Source organism: Chiroxiphia lanceolata, chromosome 27 (genome assembly GCF_009829145.1).
Source record: "Chiroxiphia lanceolata isolate bChiLan1 chromosome 27, bChiLan1.pri, whole genome shotgun sequence".
In the NCBI taxonomy this organism is placed as follows: Eukaryota; Metazoa; Chordata; class Aves; order Passeriformes; family Pipridae; genus Chiroxiphia; species Chiroxiphia lanceolata.
Window position 1 is genome coordinate 1493704 of NC_045663.1, and position 16146 is coordinate 1509849.

The following is a 16146-nucleotide window of genomic DNA, read 5'->3' on the forward strand; positions in this document are numbered from 1 at the left end:
GACACTGGTGACCTCCCTGGAGCTGCTGTCACAGGGCTCACCCCCAGGCTGGAAGATGGGTATAAAACATTGCTACAGGTGCCAGGAAGGACTTTAAATCCACGCCTGGGCATCGTGGGGTGCCCACCCATCTCTGTCCCGTGAATCCTCACCCAGCCCTTCCACGTGGGACCGGCTCTGTGCTTGGGGCTGCTCCCTCTGAGCTGTGCTGGGGGATCCCACAGGGATGTGGCTGAGTGGGGACAAACAGGACAATCCTGCTGGGACAGGGGTGACCTCAGCAGCCAGGGGGGACGGTGGGTGTGGGGACCAGGCCCACCCAGTGCTGCTCTGCTCCCCCACAGGCTGCACCTCAGGAACGGGCTCGTGAAGGACAAGAGGTTGTGAGGGCGGCGTGGCCGTGGCAGCTGCCAGGACCTGGGACCGACCAGGACCCTGCACTGGGAGCCAGCGAAGGAAAGGCACGAGGAGAACTTCATCCCTGACCCCCTTCCCTCCCCTGCCCGGAGCCGGGGAACAGATGCCACTGACAGGATCGGGCCCCTCCCGGGGCTGTGACCAGGCTTCACCTGGTGCTGGGGGGGCTTCCCGTGGCCCCCCTTCAGTTGGGAGACTGGTGGCTTTTACTGGCCCAGGTAGGATTTGGAGCTGGCTTTGGGTCCCCTGGTGTTCCTCCCGTCCTCAATCCCGCCGTGATTCCCCGGACTCTGCTGTTGGACCCTCCCACCGACCCTCCCTGAAGGGTCCAGCGTCAAACCGGGGAGGGAAAAACCTCCTCTCCTGCCCCGGGAAGGGGAGCCCGAAGCCAGCCCTGCTCCAGCCGCCGAGCGAGGTGATGAAGGGCACCTCGAGGTGATGAAGGGCACCTCGGAGCTCTCCTCCTCGGGAGGGGTCGCTGGCACGGAGCTGCCCACCCCGTGTCTGGGGCACACACGCGCTTCCCGCGAGCGGCTCTGCCTGGAAAACCAACCCTGGAGCGTTATTCCAGCCTCCTGTCCCAGCGTTATTCCAGCCTCCTGTCCCGCCAGGTGAGAGCCAGGAGAGACTTAATTTGCTTAAGAAGCCTGTGTAGGTCTCACAGTCGCTTCAAACACCAGTCCCAGCCCCTGCTGGGGGTCCCTGGACCCTCCCCCGGTGCTGCCCACTCGCTCCAGGGAAGAACAAAGAGTTCCTGCTCCCTGGGTTGGTTTTCCAGGCAGCTCCAGCCCCGGAGGGTCCCCAGGCTGGGCTGGGGGTCCCTGTCCTGGGAAGCCCTGTGGGTTTTAGTCCCTCAGACCGAGCTGTCCCGTTGCTGCCCACCCCCAGCTCCCTGCTGGGGACGGGGCAGCGGATCCAGGGCATTAATTCCATGTTTCATTGCCGGGTTGGTTTTCCCGTGGTTGGTCTGTCGTGTGGACTCAGCTCTGGGCTCGTGGTGTGAGCCAGGGGGGGAAAGTTCCTGGCTGGGGCTGGTGGGAACTGTCCCAGGCTGTGGCAGGACCTGTCACCTCCTCTGAGCAGTGTCCAAGGGGTGTCTCAGTGCCGGGGATCCTCGGCTTCCAGCGGGATTTGTGGGAAATGAGGGGAGCTGCTCTCCCAGGACAGGCCGGAGCAGAGCTGGGGCAGGGTGGGGTTGGGGGAATGAGGGTCCCTGGTCATCACAGGGGGGATAAACACCATTTTACAGCGTTGGCTTTGAGCTGGTGGCCAGTTTTGGGGGGGGTGTGAGGTGGCTGCTCTGCAGTGAGGGTCAGGAAGGGACTGGGGGTGTGACAGGGGGGACACGGGGACCCCTCTGCCCAGCTGGGGCAGGGACCCCCCCGGGCTGTGTGTCCTGAGGGCAGGGCACTGTGTGAGGCAAGACTTTGATGGTTTGATGTGCTGGGAGTCGATGGCCTTGAGAGAGAAGCTTTGTCTGGTGCTGTGGTTGCGTCAAAAAGAGCTGATTTGGGGGGAGGGAGGAAGGGGAGACCTGGCTCTGTGTCCGCCCCTGGATCCAGGGGGGGATGTCTGCGGCACGTGGGGCTTCCCAGGAGCTTTGTGTGGGAAGAGCAGCCACCAGGGATGGTTTTGGGGTGGGAAGAGCAGCCCCTTCCCTGCCACCAGGGATGGTTTGGGGTGGGAAGAGCAGCCCCTTCCCTGCCACCACTGATGTTCTGGTGTGGGAAGAGCAGCCCCTTCCCTACCACCACTGATGGTTTGGTGTGGGAAGAGCAGCCCCTTCCCTGCCACCACTGATGCTGTTGTTGCCCTCGAGGGCGTGGAGATGTGGGAGAGGCTGTGGGAGCAGCACCAAGGGGTTAACAGGTCCCCAGGGGGGAGCCTGGAGGGACTCACACCCTCTGCCCAATCCCGGGAATCCCTCTGTGCTAATTGAGCACTAAGCAGATCAAAGGCTCCAATCAGGGAATCAACACCCCCCTGGCCTCAGCTCCGGGTCCCCAGCCCGGGCTGCCCTTTGTCTGGAGAAGGAGAGCAGGGCAGGGGCAATGTGGCTTCTCCCCAGCCTGGCCTGGGCTCTCCTGAGCCCCGTCCTGGGGTCGGAGCTGAACGTGCAGGAGAGTTTGTTGTTGAAATCCTTGGGCCTGAGCACCAAGCCCAGCCCGAAAACCCCCGTCCCGGTGCCCCCCGTGCTCTGGAGGATCTTCCAGAAGAGAAAGACGCCTCCCCCGAGGGACAAAGACCCCGTGGATGCCTGTAGGGTGGAGGAATTTAATGTCCCCGGGAACATCATCCGTGTCCTCGCTGACCAAGGTACAGACACGTTTTTGGGGCTTTTGGGCTTTTGGAGACCCCTCATTCTCTGGGATGGGAGGCTTTGCCTCATTCCTTCCTTTCCCTGAGGCTGAGGGAGGACAGGGCAGTGCCCAGAGCTGGTTTCCAGGAGAAATCCCTGCTGTGTGAACTCGGGTCCCTGGGGATGTTGCAGATGGATTATTCTCAGTTTAGGGGTGAGGGTGTGGGGCTGTCCTGGAGCCCCCTAAAGCCACCCAGAGGTGCTGGTTGGATCCCAGGTGACTGGATTGGCCTGTTGGGCTCACGGTGGTGGAGGTGACTCCTCACCTGGGCAGGGGGATGTGGCTCCGTGGCCGGGTCTGGGGGTGCAGGGTCAGGCAGGGATGGGATGCTCAGCATTTTGGCTGTGTCCCCCCTTCTCCTCATTGATCCCACACCTCTGGCTGACCCCACAGCACCTCTGGCTGACCCCACAGCACCTCTGGCTGCTCAGCCCCTCAGAGCCCTTCTCAGTTCACTGGGAACTGTTCAGTCCCTTTGAGGTCTGGAGGCACCACAGAGCTCCTTTCTCTTGTGGTTCTGGTTTTCCCATGGAAACCAAGGGCTGGATAAACCAGGCAGCTCCCTGGATTTGCTGCTGTTTTGCCCTCCTTTCCCCTCCATCCCAACCCACTCCCTGTCCTGGGGGAGGTGGTTGTAGCTGGGGAAAAATAACACCTTGAGACGTGAAGTAGCACCCAGAGGAGATGCTGGAATGGCTGCAGCATCCCAGTGCCACAGGCTGGAGCCCAGTTTGTGCCTCCAGCCCCTCCCGAAGGCCATGTCAGGAGCCTCATCAGCTCCATCCAACCCTGCCAGTGCTCCATCCAACCTCTTGCTGTGCTCAAATTGGAGCCCCGGGAGGCCAATCCTGCCCAGCCCGAGGGTCCAACCACCCCCACCTCTATTTCTCCTTCTCTGTCAGGCCCTTTCATGCCCGAGGAGCAGCCCCGGGGGTGGCTGTGCCTGCGGAAGCGCCTGTTCTTCAACCTCTCCGTGCTGGAGGAGGGCGAGCGCTTGACCATGGCCCAGCTGGAGATCAAATTCCACCACAATTCCTACCACCCCTCCCGCCGGGGGCAGGTCTTTGAGCTGAGGCTCTTCCAGACCCCCGAGGTGTCCCCCCCGGGGGTGCCCGAGCCCAGGCGGAGCCCGCTGGTGGAACAGTCCTTTGCTCAGCTGCACAAGTCCCTCCTCTTCAACCTGAGCGCGGCGGCGGCGAGGGAGCGGAGGATGCGCGGCGGGAGCTTGGGGTTGATCCTGGAGATCTCGGCGGGCATCGTCGGGGCGGGCGGGGCCCCGCGGGGCCTCTGCTCCGGCATCGACTCCTTCCTGGACACCTCCCTGCTGGTGGTGACCCTGAGCCAGCAGTGCCAGGCCCCCCGGAGGAGGAGGAGGAGGAGGAGGAGGAGTGCCGGGCTCCCCCCGCTCACGCCGAGCAACCTGTGCAGGGCGCGGCGGCTCCACATCAGCTTCAGCGACGTGGGCTGGGAGAACTGGATCATCGCCCCCCAGGGCTACCTGGCCAACTACTGCCGGGGGGAGTGTCCCTTCCCCCTGACGGCCGAGCTCAACAGCACCAACCACGCCGTCCTGCAGACCATGGTGCACTCGCTGGACCCCCAGGGCACCCCCCAGCCCTGCTGCGTCCCCGTCAGGCTCTCCCCCATCTCCATCCTCTACTACGACAACAGCGACAACGTGGTGCTGCGGCACTACGAGGACATGGTGGTGGACGAGTGTGGCTGCAGGTAGAGGGGGAGCAGGGGGTGGCTGCCGGGGGGGACAAGCCCCGAGTGGTTCCATCCCCTCCGTGCCGCTGTTCGGGGAGTTTCCCGTGGGTGCGTCGGGGGTCGGAGAGCTCTGGGGTGGCACGAAGGGATGGTGGCTGGAGTGAGTTGTGGTTTAGGGCTGAAGTTGTGATTTAGGGCTGAAGGTGTGTTTTTTAGGGCTGGAGTTGTGTTTTTTAGGGCTGGAGTTGTGTTTTTTAGGGCTGGACTTGTGGTTTAGGGCTGGACTTGTGGTTTAGGGCTGGACTTGTGGTTTAGGGCTGGACTTGTGGTTTAGGACTACCTGGGTGTTGGGCTGGGATTATGATCAAGCCTGGTGCTGGTTTTCCATTCCCTGCTCCACAGGGGAGTGCCAGGACCAGGCTGTGAGTCCCAGATTCCCCCTGAGCTGTTGGTGCTTTGGGTTCCTTGGCTGGGCACCTTTCTGGGGGCACAAAAGGCTTTTGGGGGTGAAACGGGGCTGGGGGGTCCCCGGGCGTGGCCGTGAGGGGAGGAGGTGACTGGTGCTGCTGCAGGACAGAGGGGTGGTGGGAGGGCACGAGCTCTGGGTGATCAAATCCCACCCCTGGGGTGGGACACACGAGGTTTTCTCCCCGGCTGGGGGAGCTCAGCCCTGGTTTTACAGTGACAGGGTGGCTTGGGGGGCCAGAGGTGGTCGGTGGCCAAATGCAACGGAGGTTTTGCCCCCAAAAAGCCCCCTGGGAGCTGCAGGATGGACGTTGTGGCCCGAGGGGGGGGCATGGGCAGGGAGTCGGTGGCATCTTCTCCCCTCCCAACCCGCTGTGTCAGTATTAATTTACCTCATTTGCAAATGGATGAGCCCGGGGTGGCCTCTGTCCCTGCGTGTCCCTCTGTCCCCGTGTGTCCCTCTGTCCCTGTGTCCCCCCCAGGTGGCAGCCGAGCACCAGGCACGGGCAGAGCTCTCAGGCCCTTGTGCGTTTTTTAGGGTTATTTTGGGTTTATTTGTTGCTTTCTGGGTTGGCCCCGGGCCCCTGCAGTGGTATTTCATGCCCCTAACGAGCAGCCCCGGGCAGCAGGGACCCAAATCTGCCCCGTCCCCCCCTCGTTGACCACTTCTCTTCCACTTCCCAGCGCGTGGGCTCCAAGTTTTCCAGCAGCTCAAGGTTTAAATCCTGGGCCTGGCTCCTGAGTATCTGTTCAAAGCCACCCCCGGCCCTTCAGGTGGGGCTTTCCTGACACCACTTTTGGGTTTCTTTTTTTTTTTTTTTTTATTTTAGGGTAAGGGGTGGGAACAGAACAGGAGTCCGAGTTAGACTTGAATTTTTTCGCTCTTTTTTTTTGTTTTTTTTTTTTTGGAACTGTGAACCTGCCCCCGTGGCCTCTGTTTATTTTCTCTGCTGTTTTCGTCTTCGAGGTCTGATGAAGTTTTACCACCTCCTTCCCCCCCCCTCCCGTGGCAAGCACTGAGGGTTTAACCACTGTGGGGGTCCCCTGTGATGGTGTTTTCTTGCTTAACAACACCCCCTAAAATGTGTAGCTGAAGACCAAGACCGGAGCAGCTCGGGTACTTTTAGGTGTAGCTTTTACTAATCTTTTCCCCCCCAGGTGTTTTCCTGAGAGCTCCAGGGCAAGCCCAGCCCAGCCCTGCTCCTGCTGAAACCCACCTCAACCACTGAAGATGTTCTAAGGGCTTAGAGTAGGGTTAACTCTGGGGAGTTAAATCCCAGATTTAAGATCAAGAGTAAAAAAAAAAAAAAAAAAAAAAATCAAACCTTGAAGTATTAATTGTTTTGTTCCTGTGCTGGGGCCAGGAGGGGACTCCTGACCTGCTCCTCCAACACCACAAAGGGCAAATGTCCCCCCTCCTGCAGCCAGGGAGCCACTGGAGCCACCCTGGAGCAGCTACAAGGAGTTTGTGCCCGGGGTGGTGCCCAGATCTGGCCTAAACCCCCCCAGGAGCAGCTCTGCTGAGCCCCCAGCCCTGTGCCACAGGGAAAAGCCATGTCCATGTTTACTGCAGTGCTGGACTGGGCCCCTCCAGGTCCAGCCTTTCCCAAATCCTGGGGGCTCCCACCCTGCACCCCCTCCCACCCCCAGGGCTCGGAGCAGGGAACAGGGTTTGGGGCATTTCCCAGTTTTCCCAGTTGAGTTGCTCACCCCTCCCTCCCCCATGCTATGCACCCCCCCCCACCACCACTTTTGTACTAGTCTGTGTTTAAAAAAAGTAATAAACTTGAAGTTTATACAATCAGACTAAGCTTTAATGAACGTTGCATGGTTTCCTCATTGAAACTTAAGGGGCCACCTTGAATGCAAGAGCTGTTTATTTTCATATTTTATTGATGACAAACAGGTTTTAAAACAAACTGAGACCAGAAAAAAAAAAAAAAAAAAGAAGAAAAAAATCAAAAGAGAGGTTTGTTTTTTTTTTTTAAACACCGTGCTAGCACTGATGTCTGGATTTGTAAAACTCAAGAGTTAACTGCTACAAAGGAAAAAACCAGCACAAAGCAGAGGCCAAGCATTCCCAGCAGTGAAATAAAGGGGTGAGGGGAGAGGAGGGGGCTACATTACTCATGGATAGCGTTGCACAGAGGGGTCCAGCTCAAACCTATCAGAAAAGTCTACGCCAACTACGCAGCCTACGGAAGGAAAACAAAAAAAAAATTAAAAAGCCCTTCGGCAAATGTTAATAAATAAAACAGTCCATCCCACGAGGAAGGAAGGTGGCCTGTGTCTCCATTCTTTCACTGGTTTTTTTTTAGAAGTCTAAACTCTGGAGGCTTTTGATGAGAAAAGAATGGGGTTGTGGGTTTGGTTTTTCGCAGTTCTCGGACTCCGGTCGGGACCGAAGGCAAAGGGTGAAAACTCGTGTCCTGGGGTACTGGGGGGGGGCTGCACTGGGTGAGGGGAGACACCCTGGGGAAACTACAGCAAGAACAGGTTGTGAAAGCAGGGGCAACAACCCACGGAAAGGACAGGAATGGAAGGGCTGTCCCCCCCCCCCCCAGGTACAAAAAGTGGGGTTTTCACGGCGTCGAAGTACATTCATATGAGAGGTATTTTTGAGTTCTCCCCCCCCAAAAAAAAAAGACTAGAAACACTTGGAGCCCTTTTGAGTATAAAGCTAACTTATCTCCAACTTGAAAAACACCCAGGTTAGCACATCATTCTCTACTGTTCTTGGCCAATTGGGAGGTAGAGGTCAGTCTGATTTCGGGATCTGGTAAAAAGGGGGCTCTGCAGGAATTGTCACTTCTCTGCTGCTTCTAGAAAGGTTTAGACAGAAATAAAAACGCTCCCAGTGTTCCCATACGACTGGTTAAGACATGGGTACAACTTAGAAATTGGATGGCTTCTCTTTAATGTGCTGTTCTCAGTCCTGACTCACCAGCCAGCATGGATGGCACGGCCGTGGCCACTACCTGAAAAAAAAGCTGCTCCGGGTTCGCTTTGCCAACAACACCCGGCTCTGGCACCTCCCTGCTTCCCTCACCCAAGAAGAAGCCACGCCAAAGCCTGACCCATTATCTCTAATTAAACCCAGCTCCTCAGAGGCCACCTTCCACCAAAAACTGCCTGCTTTGTCCATGAGTCCCACCTGGAGCCGTGGAGTCTTTCCTTCCACACCAGTATAATCCCCGGATTCCGCTCCGTCTCCCCCCCAGATCTGCGGCAGTCAAAGCAGGGGCTGTTTTGTTGTTTTGCATCTTCCCTCCAGGGGCCGAAGGGCACAGGAACCCCAATCCCCCTTTATCAAGCACGAAGTTCATCTGACAGAAAGGCTTGTTTTTCACAGAGTAGAGTCCAGACAGTAGCCAATTAAAGCAGACAGAAAACACTTTGAAACCCTCCTCCTGCCCGAGCGCGCAGGCTCCTCTCACTCTAACTGCTATCCAATGTAGGAAGAAGAGGCTGATTGCTGCAACTTTAAATCACACTGAAAAAAGTTCTCAAGGTTTGGTGCTCTAATTTAAGATTTGTTTGAAACATATTTTTTTTTGTTTTGTTTCGTTTTTGTTGGTTTTTTTGGTTTTTTTTGGTTTTTTTTTTAATATAAGCTTCTCAGAACAAGGATCTCCCAGGTCCACCACTAAGAATTCGGAGACAAACTCCTTTTTTTTTTTTTTAAAAGAAAAAAACAAAACAAAACGAAACAAACAAACAAACAAAAAAACAACTCAGTGCTCCTTTTGTTGAAAGGATCTCTTTTAAAACCACCTCGTCACGAAAGACCCGTTCAGAATGTGGGCGACACGATGACAACTAAGATTTCAGAGCCAGTGTTGGACAACAAAACCTGCATCTCAGAGTTGAGCATCGGCTGGATCCCGCTGGATTTCTGCTTGGCTTTGCTGCCACCGAGTCAGGGACTCTCCCTCCCTCCCTCTCTCTCTCTTCCTCTCTCTTTTTCTCTCAGATACTCTGCTTCTAAAATGTAAACAGTTACTGCTAAAATATAGTACCCCTTAGAAACGAGACCAACTCTGAGATGAGGGTTTTCCTCTCCCCCGTCTGCTCTGAAAAGTAGTTAATGCCCTGCTCGCAAAAGAGAAGGATGGAATGAAGTGAAACCTGTTTTTTTTTTTTTTTTTTTTTGGGGCTTTTTTTTTTTTTTTTTTTTTTTTAAGGCCCTTCTCTCGAGCGTGGGGGTGACTGGGGGAGCAGGGACTCAGCTGACCACTCATTTTTTGGGGTGAGTTCCTTCCCAGCGAGGCGCCAGCAGGTCCGTCAGGGCTCTCTCTCCTCCGCGGTCTCCTTGTCTCAGTGAGCTATAGCAGTGGGCTCTCTCGCGCGCTCCTTTCTTTCTCTCTCTCTCTCTTTCTCTCTCTCTCTCTCTCTTTCCGTTGGTTGGTTTCTTTCTCCTGTTGCTCTCACACAGTGGTGCTTCAGTTTTAGCAGTGGAAAACAGGTATCCATTTTATTTTATTTTTTTTATTACCCAGAATAAAATGCTGATGAACTAAGCTCCACGCAAGCTTAGCTCTTCTTCCTCAACCTGGGAAGCGAGGAGACAAAAAAAGGGGGCTGTGTTAGGGGCCAGCACTGCTCACACAAACCTTCCAGGAGCTTGGAGGAGGGGGAGGAAGCAGAGGAGGGACCCCCTGAGGTTCTTACACTCTAATACTGTGACAGTCCCGTCACTCCACCATGTTGATATGCACGTTCACCCTGGTAAGTTGAGTCCTGTGACAGCGCCACGTCAATCTGGGATTTAAACTCATCACCAAGGTAACTGTCCTGGAAGGGAAAGGCTGTGTAAAGCTCCTCATCACCCCCAGGTGCTCCCTCACGAAGCTTTCAGAACACCTGGGGGCCCAGGTTAAAGTCTGAGGGTCTGCTTGGGTTATTAAAATCTGGTTTGGTGCGGAATTTGTGTCAAAAAGGGGGTTTTGGTGGCTCAAAGTTAAGGCTCCGAGGCAGGGACTCTCCCTCCCTCTCTCTCTTTCTCTCAGATACTCTGCTTCTAAAATGTAAACAGTTACTGCTAAAATATAGTACCCCTTAGAAATGAGAACAACTCTGAGATGAGGGTTTTCCTCTCCCCCGTCTGCTCTGAAAAGTAGTTAATGCCCTGCTCGCAAAGAGAAGGATGGAATGAAGTGAAACCTGCTTTTTTTTTTTAAGGCTGAGGGCTGGACATGCAGCACTTCACCTTTCTGCCCCCAGTGTGCTCTGAGAGTCACACAGTGCAGGAGCACGAAATGGTTCCAGTTTCACTTCCCCCAGTGCCAGAAGAAGGATGTGCCTGCACACACAGACACCGACACAAATCCCAGGAAAAGGTCAGACCAGACCAGACCGCTCACCCAGTGCTGCTTACCTGTGATAATTCTGGTTGGGAGAGCCCAGGCTGACTCATCTGTGAAGGCTGACTCATGGAGATATAGCCCTGAGTCAGGGGGCCCTGGGAGAAAGGCTGGGACACCACATCTTGGCTCGCTTGGCTGTTGGGAAGGTTGGATTGACTCGTCCCGGGAATCCCAAAACGGTTTTTCTGGCGCCCGCCACGACCGGTCTTTCCTTTGGGAGCCCCACGTCCTGCAAGAAGGGGTTGGATCCCAACCAGCAGTGAGGAGTTTGGCTCATGCAAACAAGTTCCTTGATCCTTCCCAGCCCTGGAATTGGGGGGTTTTGCCCCCTCCCAGCCCCGGTACCTGCGGCGGGTCCGTTGGCCTGGCCGAAGTATCCCGGGGGTGGCATCGGGGGCATCACCAGGTTGAAGGGGATGGGAATGTTCATGGCAGTGACGTGGCTGGGGCCAGCACTGATCATCCCAATCTGGTCGTGGGTTTGGAAGTACATGTTGGATGGGCGCCCTGCAGAGGGGGGGAGGAGGAGGAAAAGCGATCTCAGGCATCCTGAATATTCAAAAATCAATTCGTAGCCCTGCTTTTCATTATCAGGCCTCGTGAGCAGGATGAACCAGAAATGGTAAGGACAGGCCAGGAAGCACCAGTATTTCTGGTTCACTGTTTGTTCCACGCTTGAAAATTCCATAAGCTCATCTTAACACATGTTCATTCCCACAGTTACTCTTTCACAGAACCATCTGAGATTCCTGAAATGCTTCACACGCTCCCTTTTTCCCCTCGTTTTTCAGACATCCAGTTAGACTGGTGGGGGTTCTATATATACAGAGAGCAAAAACCAGGCAGACTGTGAACATTTTCAGTCCTAAAAATCCGTATTTTTCTGTAGTGGCTCTTGTAACATTTAAATGTTTAAAGTGTTTAAAATACCACACACCTCAAGGATGAGTTAGGGGGGAAAAAACCAACCAACCAAAAAAATCAATCTATAAAGGTGCTAATTTTGAGAATTTCCTTTACCTTGACTGCTCCTGTCATAGACAGATCCTGGAATAATGGCCTCACGTGCATCATACATGGCAGTGGTCATGAAACGGGCACCCTGCAAGGATTAGGGGAGTTAAGACAAAGCCTCTACCCTGAAAACTCTGCCCTGCAACCTCAGTGAAATAAAAACCCAGTAAAACCCCACGGATCACGTCCAGTTTGCAAGTGTTGAGGAAATGAATTAGTCCCAAGACACGGAAAACCTCTGGTTATTATTTCAGCTGCAGCTTGACCACGAGGAGTTCAGATTTTACAGGCAGCCTCTCTCCAAGTGTGAAACAGTTGATGGGTTTTCAGCCTATTTGAAGGCTCTGGTGATAGTTTTTCCCCTTGTTCTACTCACACCACTATCCTGTGATGGCTGACAAGCTCCCCCCCAACAACTCCTTATTTTATGTTAAACAATCAAGTATAAAACTTGCAGGTTGAGGGTTTGATGCAATGCTGTGATGTTCATCTGCCTCATGAGCTTGCCATTTCTACACAGAGCAGTTCCTTTATGCTTCATTCACCTCAGAACTCACCCCTCAGGAAACTCTGCACTTAAAAACCCCCAAAATTCCAACCTAGGGACGGCTGAAGCAGCTGCTTCCTCGGGTCCCACCACACCAACCAGGTCATGGAGAGTTCCAGGGGTGTGAGGCTGTGCTGGGGACTGTTCATTCCACCCATTTGCAACTGATAATTAATCAATAGACCCCCAAGTGCCCCCTGTGCCAGCCCTGAGGGGCAGCAGGGCTCACTCACGGGGTTGATGGTGTTGACCAGCTTGCGGGGTTTGCTGAACTGCATGAGGCTCTCCCGGAGGTTGTTCAGTGGTCCCTCCACCAGCACCTTCTGCTCCTTGTAGTAATTCAGGAGGTGATTCCAGAGTGGCTGCTTAGACAGGGCTTTGGGGTTCCCCACAATAATTACTCCATACCTGTGTGCAGCAGCAGAGGAGCTCGAGTTAAGTTCGTTAAAAATCAATCGATGTTGTAAATCAAATTAAACACTGATGATTTGGAGCAGCCTCCAAATCCATCTCTCAGCTGAAGCAGCCAAGAGAGCAGGAGGTGCAAACTGGTTTGTTTACAGCAGATGTTTTCCACAGCATGACAAAACACCTGGAAGGAGGTTGCTGCAGCCACTTTCTCAACAGTCACAAACTTCCTCCTCCAGGCTTGCCCAACCCGTCAGTGTGTGCCAACAGCCACCACCTCCTGCTGGGTTCCAAAGCTCCCAGAAAACAAGGGAGACAACCAACATCGTGTTGGATTCCACATCACCTGTCTTGGAATCAAATCCCTTAGAAGCAAAAATGGTCCAAAAATGGTTGTTGGAAGGGATAAAGAAGCAGGGAAGGGATCTGTCCTGAGAACAGAGGGGAAGGACACAGCCTGAAAACTACTGATGCCAAATGGGAACACTGCCTGGGCTGAGAGGAATAAAGATGGCACAGAATGGTTTGGGTTGGAAAGGACCTTAAGGCCCATCCAATCCCACCCCCTGCCATGGGTAGGGACACCTTCCATTATCCCAGGTTGCTCCAACCTGGCCTTGGACACTTCCAGGGATGGGGCAGCCACAGCTTCTCTGGGCAACCTGTACCAGGGCCTCCCCACCCTCCCAGGGAAGAATTTCTTCCCAATATTCCACCTAACCAGTCAGTGAAGCCATTCCACCTTGTCCTGTCCCTCCAGGCCCCTGTCCAAAGTCTCTCTCCATCTTTCTCCAGGTTCCCTCCACGTGCCCAATCCCGCTTTACCTCGCCCTGGTAAGGGCCACGTTGAGCCTCCTGGGGTCATTGAGGAACCCAATTCCCTGGTGTTCGTTGGCCCTCACACAGGAAAGGATAATAAAGTCCTTCTCCCTGCCCTGGAAAGCATCCACACTTGCAATTTCCACTTCCTGAAAGGGAGGAAAACACGTAAATCACGGAAGCCAAACAGTTCTGCCACCAGCAGGCACAGCCAGACGTGCTGGCCACGCACTGACCCTGCCATCACTGGACAAAAATGTTACTTTTGGAATGAGGAATGAGTTGGTAATTCCACTGGTCATGAAACAGTTTCCCTGGAGGAGAACAGAGAGCCTCAGTTTAGGAGGAATTCACTGCTTTATGGTCCTCCCATTTCCCCCAAGCTGTGGGAATCAGCCCTTTGCTGGGATGCTGCCAGGGAGAATTCTGAGTATTCCTAAACCCCATAGGAAGAGAGGTCCAAATTAGCACTGCTGCTCCCAGCTCCCAGAAACCTGAATCACAGGGACAGATCATTCCTGGCACAAGGAAAAAGCATCTCCACCAAGTTTCCCTTCAGTGAAAACACTGAGCGAGTTCCCAATATTGCAAAACAAGACTGGATTAAACATATAATTGCCTTGTTTGCAGCAACTAATTCTGATGTTTGGTAGAGGATGGGAGGACATGTTCCCAAGCAAATAAATAGTATGATCATCAGAATTTATGGAGCTTGTTTTCCTCTGTGTCTCTTTATCCAAAACACAAAGTTTTCCACAGCTGGAGCCCCAGTGGCCTCTCCCTTCTGTGCCTCAGGACCCTTCCTTTCAACACAGACCTCAGCAGGGCTTCCTCCTTTTACCTGTTCAGCTGCTCCCCTGCCACCTGCAACCACCTCCCAAACTCCTCTCCCTGCTCTGTTTCAACCACAACCAACTAAAAAGTGCAAAAATTCAGCACGAACTGAAAACTAAAATATTTGTGAGGCTTTTCTGGCTTCTCTGTGCTCCCATCTGTACCTGGTAGAGCTTGGTGTGCAGGGAGCCACTGAACTGCATGTACTGCACCAGGTAGGAGCGCTGCCCCTCGTAAGGAGTGATGATGCCAATCTGGTCTGGTTTGGCACCAGCCTTCAGCAGCTTCGTGGTGATTTTCTCCACATTGGCAGCTTCCGTCCTAGAGGGGAGAGAGGTTGGATTATCCAAGGAGGATCGACACTTTAGGCCTCATTTTTTGCAGCTTAATGGGTCTAAAGACCTTGAACATGGATGCTGTGAGGCCACTCCAATAAAAAGATCAATTCTGCACTGCTCAGGCTAACTCAGCTCAGGAACATTCCCCACTGTCACCTCTCGACTCAGGCCACGCACAGACCTCACCCCAGAGGGACACAGGCCAAACCCAACATCTCAGAGGTCTCAGAATGACACAAATTTCTCCTCAGGTGCACCTCCACCTTCTCAGAATTACACAACTGCACTTCCTGGAACAGCAAATGGAACTTTTGCTAGAGCCAAATGTCCACGTGTGCTTTTATAACCAAGACCATCAAAAACAACCCCAACCTGCCGTGCAAACGGGTCCTTCAGGTGCTTTATCTTAAAGCTTCAAATGCAGAACTGTTTTTAATGTCAATCAGCCAATTATTGTGCTGTTTGTTTGTGCACAATCTGCTCTGCTGTCTCCAGTCTTGCACATGCTGCTCAGGAAGCAGACTGGGATTAAAAATATCTCAGCAGTTATTTTTCAGAGCTTGGTCTGGTTTCCCTTCCAGGCACATGAACAAAACACGTACAACCAAGAGGAACAAAGTGGTTTAAGCTCCTTCTTTGACAAAGAAGTTGGACTGTGCAGAAAAAAGGGGTAGGAAAAAAGAAAATTAAATTCCCATCCCTTCTGCACCACCACTAAAATCCAAGATTTAGGGCTCTGCCTCAGGAGCAGCTGGAATTCTGGCTTCGAAATGCAACTGGATCAATATTTCCTGCTGTAACTGCAGTCAGTTTATTCATCCCACAGATCAGGCACTTTATCATCCCTTATACAACCTTACACAACCAGTGGAGGAAGACAAACTCCTCCACAGAGCAATTCAAACCCACTTAAGCTCTGAACTGCTCCCACTTGGTGCCTTTTTCTCCTGGTTTACCCAGGGCAAACCAACCCCAACCTGCAGCTCAGGTTGCACCATCCTCCATGGCAGCTTTTGTTCAAGAGGCCCAGGGGCCATTTCAACTGGTCATTAATTACCCCTGAGGTTTTATTAACTCAGAGCTGCTGCAGAGCATGGGAATGAACAGCCCTGGTGTCCCAGCACACGAGTGTGGATGTCAGAGGGGAGTTTTATTTTACCTCTCTGAGTTTTATTTACCTGTTTAAGTAAGAGGTGCCTGAGCTGGCAATCTCCTCCTGTCCTTGGGTGACGTAGAAGAACATTGGTTTGTCAGGCTGTGGCCACTGGAAGTCAAAGCCTTTCTTCACACGGTCAGCTGAGGAGCGGGAGAACAGCAGGTGGAACAAAGTTAACAGGAACACTCGGACACTTCCATAAATAAATACTCCAAACTAAGGGCACTGGCAACTCTTCTCATTCCAAAGGAATAACCCAGGTTAAAGAAGCCTGTCTTTGACCTCCCCAGTGCCTCTGGGGGAGCAGTGTGGCTGCTCACCTGCAGTGACCCCGTTCTGGAGCGAGCCCTCGTAGAAGATGTTGGAAGGGAAGGCGCTGAGGGCGGGATGCATCCGGTACTGCACCTGGAGCCGGATGGGCCGGATCCCCAGCACCACCAGCCTCTCAAACAGGGACTGGGACAGCCCAGCCTTGGCAGCTTTCTTGCACATCACCACGGGCCCCAGCTGGCAGTGGTCACCCACCAGAATGAGCTGTGGGGAAGAAGAGCATGTAGAGGAAGTTTGTTTTCTGGAACTTGCTTAAAACAGTGGCAATATCCTACTAAAATATATAGAATCACAGGGTGCTCTGGGTTGGAAGATCATCCAGTTCCACTCCCTGACATGGGCAGGGACACCTTCCACTAGCCCAGGTTGCTCCAACCTGGCA

The 16146-nt window shown here is 53.7% G+C and overlaps 3 protein-coding genes across 4 annotated transcripts in view; 2 read left to right on the forward strand and 1 right to left on the reverse strand.

Annotated features, from left to right (window-relative positions):
* Positions 1-8682, forward strand: part of CERS1 (ceramide synthase 1) — a 20828-nt gene extending 12146 nt beyond the window's left edge. Inside the window, exon 7 of the mRNA XM_032711787.1 lies at positions 345-8682. Within this exon, the coding sequence (XP_032567678.1) occupies positions 345-387 (43 nt within the window). The 3' untranslated portion in view covers positions 388-8682. The remainder of the gene's footprint in view (positions 1-344) is intronic.
* GDF1 (growth differentiation factor 1) lies at positions 2449-4537 on the forward strand. Its single transcript, XM_032711786.1, has 2 exons — positions 2449-2733; positions 3680-4537. The coding sequence occupies exons 1-2, from the start codon at positions 2469-2471 to the stop codon at positions 4507-4509; spliced, it is 1095 nt and encodes a 364-aa protein (XP_032567677.1). The 5' UTR covers positions 2449-2468; the 3' UTR covers positions 4510-4537.
* The window catches only part of UPF1 (UPF1 RNA helicase and ATPase), a 21204-nt gene continuing 13599 nt past the window's right edge, over positions 8542-16146 (reverse strand). For both annotated transcript variants that reach the window (XM_032711784.1, XM_032711785.1), the window contains exons 15-24: positions 15755-15968; positions 15457-15574; positions 14105-14261; positions 13113-13255; positions 12113-12287; positions 11339-11420; positions 10664-10825; positions 10330-10547; positions 9624-9746; positions 8542-9504 (exon numbers count right to left, since the gene is read on the reverse strand). In XM_032711784.1, the coding sequence (XP_032567675.1) occupies positions 9627-9746; positions 10330-10547; positions 10664-10825; positions 11339-11420; positions 12113-12287; positions 13113-13255; positions 14105-14261; positions 15457-15574; positions 15755-15968 (1389 nt within the window). In that variant the 3' untranslated portion in view covers positions 8542-9504; positions 9624-9626. The remainder of the gene's footprint in view (positions 9505-9623; positions 9747-10329; positions 10548-10663; positions 10826-11338; positions 11421-12112; positions 12288-13112; positions 13256-14104; positions 14262-15456; positions 15575-15754; positions 15969-16146) is intronic.